This window comes from Antennarius striatus, chromosome 18 (assembly GCF_040054535.1).
Source record: "Antennarius striatus isolate MH-2024 chromosome 18, ASM4005453v1, whole genome shotgun sequence".
Lineage (NCBI taxonomy): Eukaryota > Metazoa > Chordata > Actinopteri > Lophiiformes > Antennariidae > Antennarius > Antennarius striatus.
Window position 1 is genome coordinate 18,012,369 of NC_090793.1, and position 17,172 is coordinate 18,029,540.

Sequence of the window (17,172 nt, forward strand, 5' to 3'; positions counted from 1 at the left end):
CTGATTTCTGATCACCTCTGGAATATATTTTCCAATCAGCAAAACATTCTCAGGTCCTCTTACTATGGGTGATTTCACTGAAGAAAGATGATTAAGAAAGGTTTTTAGCTTAATTCATCAAGTATTTTTTTATTGCTTGTGGGAGAAGAATTTTAATGGTTAATTTGAATAAAGAACATACCCCAGACTCCCAAGACATCAATGGCATGTGCAATAAAGCGGGATGAAGAAGAAATAATCTAGAAAAATCTATATAGTGTACAATATTTCATTGTGTTCAGATTTTCTTTTTGAAGTTTTTGATTTCTTTTGTGGAAACGAAAAATAAAAATGATAATTGGATGTGATGGATGCAGCTAGTCTCTGTGGATCTGTTGGTCCAGGGTGACGCTCTTCAGATCTTTAGAGGTCACAATTATAGAAATGAATGAAAAGAAATTTAAACTTGTTCCTGTCGGATTCAAATTTTTTTTATTATTCATAAAGCCATGAATATAAAGCTGAAATAGTAACACTGCTGAGAGTCATTTGCAGTAACTGTTACTGTCTTCTTCAGATAATAGAGTATTTTTTGTTTATATCATATATTTACCATATCTTTGAAATTGCCACCCATTGTGATGCTCTCAGCAATGGGCGGCAGTTTGGAGTTGCACTACAGGAAATGTGCAACCGTGAAGGTATAATGGATAAATTGCTGCAGTTATGTCTCATCTAGCCATTTCTGCTATCTGTCAGTATATATATAGGGTTCGCTTCAGTTATCCTCTGAGGGACTCTCCAATGTGCTCTAGCTTTGTCCAGAACATGCCTATTGCTGTGGTGAAGACGCTAACTCTAAGCGTAGCGTCTAATGCTGGTGCATTAAGTCTGCAAGATTAAGAAATGGTAATAGTTTAGAAATGACATGTCTGCATAGTTACACACTCATTAGTCAAGCCGTTCTCATAGGAAACTGTGGGACACCATGTGGACAGAAATAAGGAGAAATATTTGCATTAATGAGTGGTATTTATTCCTCCCGAAGCTAAAAATTTTGTCAGGCCTTGACTCATGTTTTTAAATCAATTTTTTTGAATGCATTAAAACAAAAGGCTTCACTTGGGGAACTATCCAGTCCCAAATTATTCACGCAGCTCCCTCCTCAGCTGCCAAACGAGTCTCATCCAAGTTCCTGTGCGTTTCTTTTCCCTACTCTTGTTCCCAGTTTGAAAAGAGGACCCTGTTGTGTTTGAAGTGCAGCGCCTCATTTTCCTGGAATCTGATGAACACAACTTGTTTTAAGCATTGAGCCCCTATATATGGTGTCAATCTTCTTAAAACTTGAGAAAAGAGGGAGAGATTGTGTGCCTCTGCATGTGTCTTTACGATTGCACGTCCACGTCCACGTTCCATTGTCGTACCAATGACAAGCCGTTCCGTCCCATGCCAAGTGGTGCCAGGCCAGCCGGCTGTCATTCACGCTGTTGTTTTGTGTTGCGCTCTGTATTCAGCCTACGACACACACATTGTCATGAAGAGCTTTTACATCGTCCTCTCCCCGTCATGCCCTTTTGTTTGTCTGTGTGTTGGATGACGGTGACCTTGTTGTGAAGAGAGATCCAGAAACACGAGCAGGCCGACGCAGAGCAATAGAGATGATTAGAAATGAAACGCCGCGTTGTGTAATTGCATACGTAATATCCACTGATGTCTGACTTTGAATCGACGATAACCCAGTTTCTTGTTTGTCGTTAGACAAAAGAGTTGAACACCATTCAGCTGGGGAGTGTGAAACTGACATATAGGACTCTCCATTGAATAGAAAGGAGCTGAACGTGTTCTAATCAAATAAGGACCAGTTGACAGATACTGTAGATTTCTAGTTTGTAGGGTTCTGTTTCGACTCTAAAGAATTTGATGCTGTTCAAAGTAATAAGATCATAACTGTTTTAAATCATATTCAATTCTTTTTGCTTTGTGTGTTTCAACATAAATTGGAACTGTAATTATCCAATGTTAGAACTGAGAGGTCTACATCCGGCTGGTTATGCAATGTTTCTGGAACAGATCATTGGAAGAGCAAGGTTTTAGATTCATATGTTGGGCTAAAAACAACAACAACGTATATCTGATATGAACTCTGAAGTAGGTTTCCTTGTAAGTCTGGTCTGGGCCGATGTTCGAGCTTAAACTGGGTTAACTCTATACTAACTGGATGGAGAAGGTACCCAGGCACATAGGCACTGTGAAAATGTAGGAGCTTCTTGCGGAGAAAACTCGGTGCCACCATCTTTTTTTGATGAGAAACTTGAAAAGATGAAATAGTAATGTTGATTTTTAAAGTGAGAAATTCAAACTTAATTTTTCTCAGTTGTTCTGATGCATTGCGGTTTGACAAAACTCCCATTTGTTGACCCAACAAGACGAGTTTGGCGCCTGATGTCAATCGTTCTGCCAGTCCGATCTTGAACCTTTACTTTTCTAGATCTTGCTCCCCATCACTGCTGATGACATACTGACTCTTTTCAGGTCAAGTTGGAGAACTGGTATGTTAACAACTGACAAACCAGTCGTGGTTTCTATCTGGTGGTGAAGACAGGCCCTTAAACTGCCAGTCGTCGTTTTGTCGTTGCCATAGATGCCAGAAGTGAAACAAGCTTATCCTTTGTTAACTTTAGTGTGTGACAGCTGACAGACAGGCAGAACGTCACAGTTATGCAACAGTCATATTTTGGATTTCTTTTCATTCAACTGAGTCTGAACTTTTAAGCAGCACTCCTTCAGCGATTCCTGCCAGTGAAATGCTTTTGAGACTCTCTGCCAGACCAGACTAGCAGAGTCTCAAAAGAAGTTGATTGGCTAATTCCCTCTTTTGGTGACCCAAGGGAGGATATATTTTAACTGTCCATTTATGCATATTCATAAATTGACTCCTTTCACCTCTCACCTTCTGCTACCTAATGCGTCCGAAGCTGCTTTTAAATCTACATAATTCAGAGTGAAGAGCCTTTCAAACGGCCTCCGCTGCTTTGACGCTCTCCAGAAACAAGAAACACACCAGTAACTAAGTCACTTGTTAATCAGGCTTTCCATTGTGAATGTTTTGTGGGTTCAAGAAGTTAAGTACAGATCATAATCCATTTAATTTACATCCATGCAATTAAAGTAATTCTCACTCACATTTGTGTTTTGAACAATGCCCTATGAGGCCTTTATATTTACTGAATGCACTGAAGCCTAAGGCAGGATTCGTATTTCCGTGTGCTTTTAAAAACCAAGGCCCATTCATGGATTGTAAGGAATTCTTCTTTGTAGAATCTGATAGCAATGCTCGTGGGTAGAGGTAGGGTAGTAGTCTGAAGCTGCCCCCTCCCCAGTGTTGCCACCACACCCCAGTAAACCTTGTTGAGTGATAAACTCTTCAGACCAAGGAAAGAGACACACCATAATCGCTCTGAGCTTCAATCAGGCCACAGACTTGAAGGTACATGATCAGGATCACCATGATCTTATACTATTTCACAGACTAATCAATCACCTTTGAGCTTTCACATCATTAATGTTCAGTGCTGCCTTAACCAGGACCTTCTTGTTGTTGACTCCAAGGCATAAGTTTCATTTCTGCAAAGCTCAAGTAAACTCAAGCTCAGGCTTTGTTGTGTCAAGACTCGTTTCTCAGCCGTTTTTGCTGAAAGAGCTCACTGAAGCATAAAAGAATGCAGGTCTAGGTTGCTTTTCTTAAAGTGCGCTTTCACAATAGCAGTTTTCAGTGCCGGAGGGTAAAATACCAGGAAGTGCAAGGAGTGACTGACAAAAAACTAGCACTTCATTCACCCGAAAACCAAAAAGGCTGAGGAGTGTATGAACAGACAACTATTTCTGGACAGTAGATTGTTTCACCTTGCGACGCAAAACACTGAATATAAGGCGCTGCAAAAACATAAGTTGTCAAATTCTCTGATTTGTAACCGTGACGATTGATTTTATAATTCCACTTATTAATCCACTGTTAATATAAAAACATTCATTGCTTTAATGATCCAAGTATGAAATGTATAAAAGTAAACAAGTCAAATAATCAGCTCATAAAAAGCACGTGAGTAACACACACACACACACACACACACACACACACACACACACACACACACACACACACACACACACACACACACACACACACACACACACATTCAACTATAGCCTCGGGCTGATTGGAATCCCTTGCATCACTGTTAGTTCAATCTCAAGTCAGCGCTGTGAATCCAGGCTATTGTGATGAGAAACTGTGTGTGTGTGTGTGTGTGTGTGTGTGTGTGTGAGTTTGTGTGTCTGTGTGTGTGTGTGTGTGTGTGTGTGTCTGTGTAATATGTCCTGTACATATTACCAGGTGGGTGATAAATAACAAGACCCTCATAATCATGAAGAGAAAATCATTTCTAGAGTGTGATGGAGATGAGCAGTGAGATGGAGAAGGGAGAGAATGGAGCGATTGAACGACTGAATAGAACGGGAGAGAGAAAGGTCTGCCTGGTATTGTGTGACCCCTAGTGCATGTTGTAAAGGTCTCTGCCTGTGTGTGTGTGTGTGTGTGTATGTGTGTGTGTGTGTGTGTGTGAGAGAGAAAGACAGAGAGAGAATGAATGTCTAGTGATTGGAAACCTTTTCTTTTGTAATTTCAAGTCTCTGCCGGAGAGCATTGTGGAGCATTGTTTACCAGCATGCCCTCCTTAGTTCCGCCTGTGTGTATGTGTGTGCATATGCGTGTGTGTGTGTGCGCGCGCACACACACACAGACGTTGTTTGTGCCCTTCTGTGACAGTTGACATTATCAGATGATTGCTCCCACGACTCATCTGTGTGCTGGTGTGTGGTTCTCTATATGACAGCTGACATTATTAGATCTGCACTGTTGTGTGTGTGTGTGTGCAGCTTCACGCATGTTTGTGTCAGCTGACATTATTGCATGATATTTTGCCCGTGTGTGTGTGTGTCCACTTGATCATTTTCCATTCAAATGCAGCTTGTGGATTGACAACAGGATGCTACCTCAGTGAGATCGGCCCAAAACCTTCTTTGTGTCTTTTCTTCTTCCACTTGTTGTTCTGTACTCCATGTCCAACTGCATGGAAATGCTTACAAACTCATTTTTATTTATATAAAACTATTTGCATCACGAAAGAAACTCCCAAGCATCATAGGCCGAAAATGTTGAAACAAAATGATGCATTCAGTTACAGATTTGACATTTTCTCAGGGGACAAATTGTGTAGCGGATTCACCACCATCATATAAAACTGGAGGTTTTCACAGATGACAGCACTGGATTTCTAAAAAAAACAAAAAAACAACTGACATGTATAGAGTGAGCTTGTTGCTACAGGTAACCAGAAGTCCAGATTGTTATTGAGCTCCTTCACAGGAAGTAGTTCATCTCTAATGTTCCTCCAATCTGGCGCGTTTCGGCGGAACGTCTTGCTGAGTTTTGCAGCCCTGAATTGCTGCGTTGAATGCAGCCTTATGGTAAGTCAAGCTTGTGGGGGCTGCGGTGACAGATGCTTTCATTGGAAATAAATATTCGGGCTTCCTTTTGGAGAATAGAGCTCACTTTGTTAAGCTTGATCCCGGCTTTGCATTCGATGCAGAATAGCCTCCGGCCTCCAGTAAAGCTACCAGCCTCCCTTATGAGAGCGGAGAACATCGCTTCGCTGTTTTTTGGGGGGCTGTTTCTGCATCATGTTTGCAATAATAAGTTCATCTCGTCCATCTGTCTGTCCACCCGTCTATACACCCATCCATCCTCCACTTCCGTACCTGCCCTCTTGGTTCCCATGGCTTCCTCCACCAGACCTCCTGGTCGCTGCCTGCCTGCCAGCCTCATACCCATTGTGGGCTAACAATGGCAGGCGAGGCCCCAGCTTCCAGGCCCACAGCCTGGGTCTTAAGAGGGGGGGGGGGTCTAGTGTGGGCGGTGCTTGTGGAGGGGAGGAGGGGGGTGTAGAATCATTTGGGGGCAGCCAGTAGGGGTGGGAAACTGAGGTGGGGGGAAAGAAAAAAAGCAGGTCATGTCCAGATTAAAATTCAATGTCTGTCTGCCTGTGTCAGCAGGCTGGCCGTGGTGTGTGTGTGTGTGTGTGTGTGTGTGTGTGTGTGTGTGGGGTCAGGGTGCCTTCTTGGATCACCAGTCAGCATGAGGAGAGAGGAAGAGGAGGAGGATGAAGTTAGGAACGATGGAAGATAGAGATACGCTGTGGGTGGAGACGAGCAGCCTGTGTGTCTGGTGTAAGGGGGTGGTCAAAATCAGAGAATATGACCGTCACTGCTTTGCTTCGGCTCAGCACACCTCAGTGTGTGTGTGTGTGTGTGTGTGTGTGTGTGTGTGTGTGTGTGTGTGTGTGTGTGTGTGTGTGTGTGTGTGTTGGGGGATGTTCATCACGGTGCAGCAGCAGTGTCATAATACATGCAAGACAAAGCTGATTTGGTGATGCATGTTTCCTTTGTGTCGGTGTTGCATGAGGTAGGGGGCGGGGGGGTTGGATTGGGGAGGCTGTAATACACACACATGCACATACGAACCAATCTCCCTCTGTTTTGGGCCCCATCCCCATATGGTGGCTTGGCTTGATGAGAGCTTGATGAAGTCAAGCCCTCCCACCCCCTCTCTGTGTGTGTGCATGTTGGTTTGTGCGTGTGTGTGTGTGTGTGTGTGTGTGTGTGCGTGTGCGTATGTGTGCGTGTGTATGTGTGTGTGCATATCTGTGATTGCTTTTGAGCCAATGGATAAATGAGTTTCACCCTCGCAGAGCATTGTGTCTATGTGCAGGAGAGCATGTGTAGATCGTTACAGCTTGTATATTGGCTTGCATGCTGTTTTCATTATATTTATTATTCATGTTTCATGCATGATTGTGCAAGGAGAGCACTGATCAGCACTGTGGGGGTGAAGGCTAATCAGGGGGTCCGAAGGGTTTCTCAACTCAGACATACAGGTGACGGAACAAAACCAGGAGGGGCGCGACCTTTCCGATAGACAAGATATTTCCCAGAAAGAATGAAGGAAGTATATTTTGAAGTTCATGTTTAAAATTTTATGATTCATTCGTTTAAAATGAATCCATGAGGGAATAGCTGGCGTTATAACAAAAGAACAGTCACGTACACACGAATGCTGTCAGCTTTTATTTGAATTTCATGGGGTATAAATGGTGATTCACCCTTAAAGGAACAATTTAAATCCACTCATCGTCTACTTAACCTCACATCAACGGGAAGTCAGGTGAAAAGAAGTTGTCTCACGCTTCACAGTAAAATCTCTTCACACCATTTGCCTTAACAACTGAACAATATGGGGACTTTTTTTCTAACTGATAAAAAACCCACAAAACTTTGTCTTCTTTGTTTAGAAGAATCTTGTAGAGCTGATTTTCTGTGAAGACATCTGATTCTCCGTTAGAACTGGAATGACCAGATTTTATATATTTTTTCAGTTTTGTTCCTTCAGTAACTGATGGTCAGTTTAAATGAGAGTTTAAATCTGGATGTATTTGCAGTTTTCTGTCAGAAATGCATCTGATGCACATCATCCAATGCATTTAATATATTATTGACACCCTCAACATAAAGGCCACTTTCAGGCACCGCAAAACATCAAGAAGCTGCCTAATTATTCATACTTCATATCTTTGCTATTTTTGTGTGCTTGCCCAGTCTTCAAAGGCTTAGGGAAAGTGTGCCATCTGCTTGACAAGCCAAGGTCAATACTCTCTTATTCCAAAATGTCCCTGACATTACTTTTGTTCAGTCTCCAGACATCGATTTGGCCGCTTTCATTAGATTTTCACTTTTAGCCGTACAGTAAACAAAAGGCGCTGATTAATAAAGCTGGATTTGTATTTCAAATGTTGTGCTTTGTGCTCAATTGTGTTTGTGCCCAAACTACAAATGCTCCTCTTTGTACTGCCTTCCTCTGTGCGAGTACACAGACGGTGTCTTTCTTTTATGTTTTTGTTGCCGCCTCACTGTTCCTTGTGTTGAATCCGCCAACTCAGAATGGAGCCATTTTGTCTCCTTCAGTTCCTGAAATGAAATATAAGCCTCTTAAATGCATACTTATCTTGCCCTGCAGACTGCGCTTGAAGAACAAACACATATGCCTACACACACACACACACACACACACACACACACACACACACACACATGCACAATCTAAAGAGGCATTGTGATGCCAGCCCTTGTTGTTCTGAGACGACGGCTGCTGCATGCGCCAGATGGTTGTTCCTTTGCTTTGCATGCCACCATATTAAACAAAAACTACGGCTAAGGCCACGGCTGGTTTAGGAAAAGGGCAAAGTGCGAGAGAGAGAGAGAGAAAGAGGAGACAAAAGAGAGCAGAGGGAGAGATGAAGATGCAATGCATGCAGGAAATCACATCACCGTTGCTCACACAAATGCACATGAACACACACAGACATGCACGCGGTTAAAGTAATGCAAAAATGAACGAGATGCAATCCAGAGAAATAGTTTGCTACAGAGTGCGTTGTGCATCTTGTGTGTTTGTGTGCAAATGTGCTCACGCTAACTGAACAGAATGTTTTGCTGCGTGTGTAAATGTGTGTGTATGTCTGTGGTAGGAGAACATGTCAGTAATTGGAGGTTAAACCTAGTGTGGTGACCTTTTCCAGCTGCCAGCTCCTTACATGTTGGTGTATGAGAGAAAGGTTGGAGACCTTTAATTTAATAAATTAGGTTAATACAACAAAGGACATTACACTCTGCACCATAGACACATGGCTGGTTGTGTGATGTCACAGAATCCGATGACGAATGAGCTTCAAGGCAGAACGATCTTATGTTTCACTAGTTTTTCCACAAGATTTCCTCCCATATGATCAGAGTAAATGTTAAAAGTTAGTCATAGTAGTTTTTTTTTTTCAGGATTTCTCTTTGGCATAATTCCATCCATTCAGTGTTTTGTGAAGTTTTGTGTGTCAAGTTAAGAGTTAAAGTCTTGTTTAAAATGTTAAAACAAGTAATGCTAATAAAAGCTAGTCTGTGGGACATTTCACACACTGTCATCCAAAGGTATAAAAACGGTCTTAGCTGACTAACAGTTACTCCAATGCAATTTATGGTTACGGCTGATTCCAGCTTAGTTTTATTGAATGAAGGAAGTTCACCCTATTGGCGTCGTGTTCGCTGCTCCTCTGATTTTGCTGCTTTCAGGTGTATCTGGGCTTGTTTCCTTGTTCATTGTATTTGGGTGTACAGCTGTTATTTATTGGACATTGATATACACCTACTTTTTATTGGAAAGTGCTGCAATTTCCCAGAAGATGTGTTAAGACAAGTTCAACTTGAATCACCTCCTTGTCATCGCTCAATGCTTTGACTTCGATACTCCTGACCCGTCTTTCTGTGTTTGCATTCTTACATTTAATGTAAGAGTATCTTGATTTGGGTTTAGGATCACATTTAGTACACAGATAACACAAAGAAAAGTCAAGTTGTTTTGCAAACAATCAACTTGGGCTTTACCATCTGAAATGGATTGACACAAGTGTGAATCTGAGTCTGGATTAATCGGCGATGTGAGGCCAGACAAAGCTGCAATACAAGCGATGCTTCTACACTACAAACAATAGACCGGAACAAAAAACACGGCCTTCTTGTGGGCGCGTTAGCCTTGGGTGAACAGGGTTGCACATGGTGGATAGAGGGTAGCGTCTGAATGTGACACAGGCGCAGCCAAGGCCTACCTTGGCTCCATTTGATCCCAGCTTCAGCTTTGTGTTCCATTTAATGTGTTTCTCCTCTATGCGTTCAAGCATCTCCGCTCCGCCTGCGCTTTCAGGTTCGCGGTCCGATATTCATTCAACACTCATTGCTTACCTCCGCATCAAGTAACCTTCATTCTAGTGTCACACATGCTCACAATGGCGTGAATCAACCGAGGTACTCTCCATTAACAGCAGCATGTATGCGTCTCGTGGATCGGCCCATGTTGGGTTTCAGGTTGTATAGAATGCTTTCAGATTATACAGATGAAGGTCTTGATTGAATTTCATCAAGCAAAAGATGACACCCCCCCACTCCAATCACCACTCACCACTTTTCAGAGGTTTAGATTTTTTTTAAAAATCTCAGCCTAGATGGTTGTGCGTTAAACCCACAATGTTCTTCCTAGCCTCCGATGGCTTCGTCCATCTCTTATCTGTTTTAGATGAGAATTTTTGTTTGACACAATCTTCGTCTTCTCAGTTATGAAGTCTTCATGTCAAGGCTTCCCTTCCCTTAAAACGTCTTTCTTCCACTTCCTCTATTTGCTCATCCGCGTTGGGAAGTCGGTGGTTGACGCGTCAGCCTTTTTTGCTGATTTTCACCCTTGTCATTTGTGTCAGATGTGCAGTCCCCCCCCCCCTTCTGTTGTTTTCACAGCGACACACATCAGCTGAAAGGGACTTGATTAAACCTTTCTCACCCATCTTTCTCTTCCCTTCACCCCCCCCCCCTCTCTTCTGTCTCCCCGTTTCCTTTCGCAACAAAATGAAGCAAATCAAGGAATCAATTGAACGTAATCATGACAAATGTGTCCCGGAGGTTAGCGAGGATTTTTGTATGTCTGTGTGTGTGTGTGTGTGTGTGTGTGTGTGTGTGTGTGTGTGTGTGTGTGTGTGTGTGTGTAAGAGACAGGGCTGCTGGGAAATCACAGATGAATCAATCAGCTGTTATCGCCACAGGAGGGATGGATCGACGGGTAGATGGATGGATTGGCAGAGTGGAGCAGAAGATTCAACATTCTCGATATGTGTGCATGCATATGCACGTCTGTTTTGCTGAGATAGATGGCTGATTGTATACAGGGCCATGTGGGTGTCTGTGTGTGAATGGCAGGGGCGGGTGTGTGAGTGTGTGGGGGGGCTGCTTTGTAAACCTTGGAGCTGTCAGAACAGATGGGAGATAGGAAGGGCTGCAGGCTGCAAGGGATGTGTTGGCTGCTGAAGGAGGATGGATCTACTTTCGGAGCGGGTAATGAGATTAGATTGGGAAAAGAAGGTGGAAGGATTTTTTTTTTATTATTGGATGTATTTCTGCTGAGGGTGCAGTTTTTAACCTTCAAAAGCAAGCATAATGTCCCATTGACGAGATGAAGCAAGAGAAGCGTTCAGTTCGTGAGTGGTCCGGAAGGACGGACCAAAGAAGTTAATAAGGACATTGTGCGTTTAGTTATTGACACCAGCAGCTTCAATCATTAAATGACTGCCATGTGTTGTTCTGGTTCATCCCTTTTAAGATATGTATTCATGATGCTCATAAAAAGAAGAAAGAAGATTTATGTTTTGGCAAACTATGACTTGGCTCTGTTGGTCCAGTATGGAAGTAAAATCAAAGATCTCTTCCTCACCTTTACAATCCTCCAGGAACGGCGAGGGTTTAGTTTTGTGTCTGCCTATTGGGCCTCTGGTGAGGTTTTGGTCCAATAAGACAATAACCCCCCGGCTCATTGACTGGATCCGTCTCCCCCAGCTGATGATGGGTTAATGGCCTATGAGCACGAGGAGCTATCTGCCGCCTCATTGGCAGACTGGCTTCTGTGTGGGCGGAGTTGCCTTCGAGTGACAGATGGTGTACAACGGGGAGGGAGGGATTGAGGCAGGACCAGAGTATGTGTGTGTGTGTGTGTGTGTGTGTGTGTGTATACGTACACACTGGAGTATGGGGGGATGTCTGAAATGTGTAACGGTGGGGGCTGTAATTGTCTTTTCATTGGTATTTCGTTTTTCTAGTTTTTCTTCTAGTCTGCTGTGACGCAGGATTTTGCGTGGCTTCACACACACCTGTAAAAATATACAAAACAATTTCAAGTCCTGCATTTAAACTGAAATTAAAATAATAATACATTTTTGAGAAGGTAATTGTGGAAGACACTAAATTCCTTTTTTTTTTTTTTTGGTCTTTTGTCAGAATCAGAATGAGGATTAAAGCCTCGGTTTGAATACACACAACTCTATGTGTGGCTCTAAATGATGTGAAACACCCACACACACTTTCAGTAAGACGTCAGCTGCAGTGTGTGTGTCTGTGTGGACGAAGGTTTTCAAAGCAAGCGTGTATACCTGCATCAAAACACACATGATTTGCACACAGACCTGGGAGACCCCCCCCCCACACACACACACACGCACACGGATTAAGCCAGATCATTGAATCTGGCAACGCTCCAATTTTACTCCATATTAAAATCCTTATCAACCTTTGTTATAAATTCATCGGTTTTGCAGAACCTCCCCAGTCCTGTGTGATAGAACAGCTCCAGTGTTGTGTGTGTGTGTGTGTGTGTGTGTGTGTGTGTGTGTGTGTGTGTGTGTGTGTGTGTGTGTGTGACAAAAAGAGCGATTATTGTTATCTGCTGTGAATATCACTGACATTAAGAACAAAAGCAGACAGTCTCTGGAAAGGTTGTTTTGTTCACTGTGTTTGTGTGTGTGTGTGTGTGTGTGTGTGTGTGTGTGTGTGTGTGTGTGTGTGTGTGTCCGTCCACGTACGTGTGTATGTGTGTACCTGTGATTCTAGACTGTCTGATTCTGCATATTTTTATCAAGTGTCATTGTATCTCCATCTGCTGAAGACACACACACACACACACACACACACACACACACACACACACACACACACACACACACACACACACACACACACACACACACACACACACACACAGAATCATTCCTTATGTGTCAGTGGCATTCATTGTGATATTTGTGGTAACATTTAGCAAATTTTGTTTTGTGAAGGGGTTGATTTCCATTTTGTAAAAACCTAACTATTTGCTTAACCCCCCCCCCCCCCCCCAAACAAACAGGTGCCAATATTTTCATCTCAGGCATAGTTAGGCAAAATTTACGTCGTCTCAAATATCGAAATCTTCCTTGATCTTTCAATCGATTGACAATCACAAGAAAAACAGAAGATTGTATTATCCTTAATATCCTGAAATGTCTCCTCATATAAACCAAAAATAGTCTGACATGATAGTTGCCTAATCTGTTAAGAATGGTCAAATAGTGTGAGAACATACTTGATATTGGTGTATCTGCCTAAAATAGCTCATTTAAACTAGATACAATGTGGATTTAATGTGTAAAACTGAAGAACAAAAAAGTAGAGGGGAGGGATTCCAGACAGAGAGACTGTGAGATGTTGTCAGAGCCACTTTAAACTTGATTGAAACTGAAAAGAGCAGCAGTGTCACCCTCACATTCATCTCTGTGGCCTGAGCAACAATAGGCTTTAGCCCAGTAGACCTAGACAGAGAGAGACGAGGGGGCGTCGCGCTGAAGCCATCACTGAAAGGGGGGAGCAGCACACCCAGCTGTCGGAACGTCTCTGTGTCATTTCACCTGCCATCGAAACTTCTTCACTCATCAGCAACGCGAAACCGAATTACTGGAGACGACTGTAGTGATGACTTATGACTGACAGGACATTATTTAGACAGTTCGGAGAGAGGATGACTCTCAAATGTTCCCCTGATGCTTTTAAGAAATGTACTCCTCGGATTTTTATTTGTCCGATCTCCTCCCCATCACTGTGATGATTACAGCACCAGGAGATCAAATTTAAAATCCCTTTGCCAGAGCTGCTGTTAGTGCAAATTGACTGCAGGTACTGTATATCCATTATATAGACAAAGAAAGGAATGTAGGGCTTTTTTTCTGGCATTAGTGATATTATTGTGCGCTGTAAGAGATTGGTTTGACAGATTGACTCTGTGGGAGGGAAGGATTTCAACAAATTTTGATGGCTCTTTGTGTCGTCGTTGGCCGATACGTCAGTCTCCCTAAGCTGAGAGTCTCATCCTTCCTGTCATGGTCAAGCGGTCTGGTTGGCTCAACAGCGTCAGTCATTGGGTTTGTTCCCATGTTGCCCATTGGCTAGTCGGTGTGTTAATGGGAATCTGATACAAGACAAGATAATGCCTCGTCCAATCCTCTCAAAGTACTTTTTGATGGCTTTCAAGTTTGATCAGGGTCTAAAATGATCTGATCATCCATTCCTACGATCAATGCGTTTGTAACATCAGAAGCTTCTGTCAGAAAAGCTTAGTGTCATGACTGTACAGAAGCAATAATCACCTCGTAACAAGTCCAATGGTGCTCGATTGTAAAATTTATTTCACCTGGAATGACGTAAGTATTATGGGCATGTAACTTATAAATGTAACTAAATGTAACCCAATGTAATGTAACATAAATGTAAAATAAACACTACTGCTTAATGTTAGATAACTGAATTTATTACTTATTCAAGTTACAAACATTACAGTTGCACACAACAAATATGTTCGTTATTCTGTTATGACACAAATCCTTATAATTTGTCAGGTTATTAAACCTACAGAACTCCCATCAATCAAGGATCAAACTGTCCAAGTAAATAAAGAAAACAACACAACATCAAACACATGTTAGGACATTAACTTTGTGAGTTTTGGTCAAAGCACACTTTTGACCTATTTATTTTTAGACACTCTGACCTTTTATGGTCTCGGGGGCATAAAATGATGTGGAGGGCCACATTTGGCCCACGGGCCTTGAGTTTGGCACAACGTGGCTTACAGTGAGGCCACTAATCTCCAGACTGGTTGAACAGAGATGACTGATATAATATCAGTCCTGTAATTGGAGCGTCTTGGTTATTTTTTGTATACTTTTAAACTCACACCATTGTGAGCCCGAGTTTTTTTGTCATGCTCTGTTGTTTGTGGTCCAATCTCAGTCGGAGATGTTTGTGTGAGTTGATTAGATCCAAGTGTGTGTGTTGGTGTTTGAGCGCACAAGTTTGGGTTGAACTAGATTATCGCTGGATTTTACCAGGGGAGATGGATTAACACACACTGGGCCTTACCCCAGAGTGTGTTACCATGAGTGCCTGAAATAGCCACACCAGTGCTTCCAGTTAGTTTACACCCCATTGTTCCTCTTTCTCTGCCCCCCTCCCTCTCTTCCTCCTTCCTTCTCTTCATCCTTTCGCGTCGTGAAAGCAGCACGGGGGTTGCTAAGTTTTGGTGTGATACAGTAATCTGGTTTGTACATGCACAGACACACACTTCATAAATAATTGACCCGTCACAGTGAGACGACAGGACAGAGCTGATACACCCCCCTCCCCTGGTCTCTGTTCTCTCACATTTCTCCTCCAGTCTCCTCCCCATCTACCCTCTGTTTCCTCATCTGATATTCTTTTGCTGAGCTTTTGGTTCTGTCCTTACCTTTCAGTCCTTTTCTTGTCGTGTTGTGTCTCTGAGTACCTGGAACACACAGGATGACACTGGGCTGTAAAAGACTTCATCAAACACCCAAAGATCATAAAATCATGCTTATCAGATATCCTGTGTTTGGTTTGTTAGACTTCAGACTGCTGAACAGGACATCGTACCACTGAAGGCTTTGTTTCAGTATTTTTTTCAAATTATTTTCAAAAAACAAAAAATATTTGATCATCGATCTTGAAGTGTTTGACCCTAAAATTGGCCACAGTATATTTTTGGACCAGGCACAAGCAGTGTGTGTACACGTGAGTGTTTGAAATCCAAGAACAGTTGTTGGTTTTGCATTTGACCCTTAATGGATGGGTGATAATGCTCTGTTGAGTGTACGAGAGCACCAAAGGTGGACTGTAGGGTTCATCTCGATGGGAACCCACCCTTTTCTACCCTGGAGGGTGTGTTTGTGTGTGTGTGTGTGTGTGTGTGTGTGTGTGTGTGTGTCCAGGAAATGGTCACACTCTAGTAACCCTCTTTTCACTACACAAATGCACAGACATAATGAGACATGCAGGTAAAGAGGATATCAGATGGCACGGTTCTCTATTGGAGATGTCTCTTTAAGGTGTGTGTGTGTGTGTGTGTGTTTTGCGCTGAGGTTTCACTCTCAAGGTTTGGAGAGGCTCGCATTACTCTGTAGTTTCTCTACATCCTTTTGCTTCTTTCATTTTTTTGGTTCTCCACACTAAAGATGAAGGTTAACCGAACGACAGACCTCGAATGTGTTAGTTTGGATGTTTAGATGTGGGCTTGTTACCATGGTGACTCACGATGCTCATTCCTCTTCCCTCATTGTGTCTTTGTAGGGTTTCACCTCAGCGGCACGGTAACCGAACCCGCCACGTCATCGGAGCCAGAAGTCACCCACAAAGTCGCCATCAGCTTCGACCGATGCAAAATCACCTCCGTCACCTGTGGCTGTGGCAACAGAGACATCTTCTACTGCGCTCACGTGGTGGCCCTCTCGCTTTATCGAATCCGCAAGCCCGAACAGGTAATAACGCGCTGAACAGACCCATGTAAGAAAACGCTCGGATGTCATATACTAGATTAAAAAAATAAAGATCCATTATTCACCGCAATTCTAAGGTTTCAAAAATGAATGCAACAGTAGATCTCTCCTTACAGCTCAAACTGTGTAATCCATACCTGCATTACAAATAAATTATTAAATCATTTTTTTAACTCTATTTTAAACTGAAATCTTCACTTTAGCTTCTTAGATAAAGGCATTCAAAGACAGTTTACAATTTCTGCATACCTCAGGGTTTAACATCTACTAGAAGTTGCATCATGTATACAATAGACAGAGCTATGTGTAAAACATCATAATGTAACGGTCAAACAAAGGGCCTTGTTGAAGTTATTCCATTTTTATGGAAAATGTCACTTGACTCTTACCATGAGTAGAAAAAGATGGAATTTTCACTTTAGAGCGTACTTATTCAAGCGAATGGTACATTATAAAAAATGTTTCACAGTGATTAGTAAGATTTCCACCTGAGATCTTTTTAAGAAAACAACCCTGCATTAAATCTAAAATGTCTCCGACCAGCCGATGATAATAAAAGTCATGATGTCACACTCCGATCTGTCCGTGTGTGTGTCTGATACAGGTGAAGCTACGGTTACCCATCTCAGAGACGTTGTTCCAGATGAACAGAGATCAGCTGCAGAAGCTGGTCCAGTACCTGATCACAGCCCACCACACCGAGGTGCTGCCCACCGCCCAAAAACTGGCCGACGAGATCCTCTCCTCCAATTCCGAGATCAACCAGGTCCACGGTGAGGGGATCAGTCGACTTTCAGATCAGATTCGATTGATTCAAAGAGAAAACAGACGTTTTTGATGCGTGGCA

At 42.7% G+C, this 17,172-nt stretch overlaps 1 protein-coding gene across 1 annotated transcript in view; it reads left to right on the forward strand.

Annotated features, from left to right (window-relative positions):
- Positions 1 to 17,172, forward strand: part of zswim5 (zinc finger, SWIM-type containing 5) — a 54,241-nt gene that overhangs the window by 20,433 nt on the left and 16,636 nt on the right. Inside the window, exons 2-3 of the mRNA XM_068340954.1 lie at positions 16,120 to 16,307; positions 16,930 to 17,098. Of these exons, the coding sequence (XP_068197055.1) occupies positions 16,120 to 16,307; positions 16,930 to 17,098 (357 nt within the window). The remainder of the gene's footprint in view (positions 1 to 16,119; positions 16,308 to 16,929; positions 17,099 to 17,172) is intronic.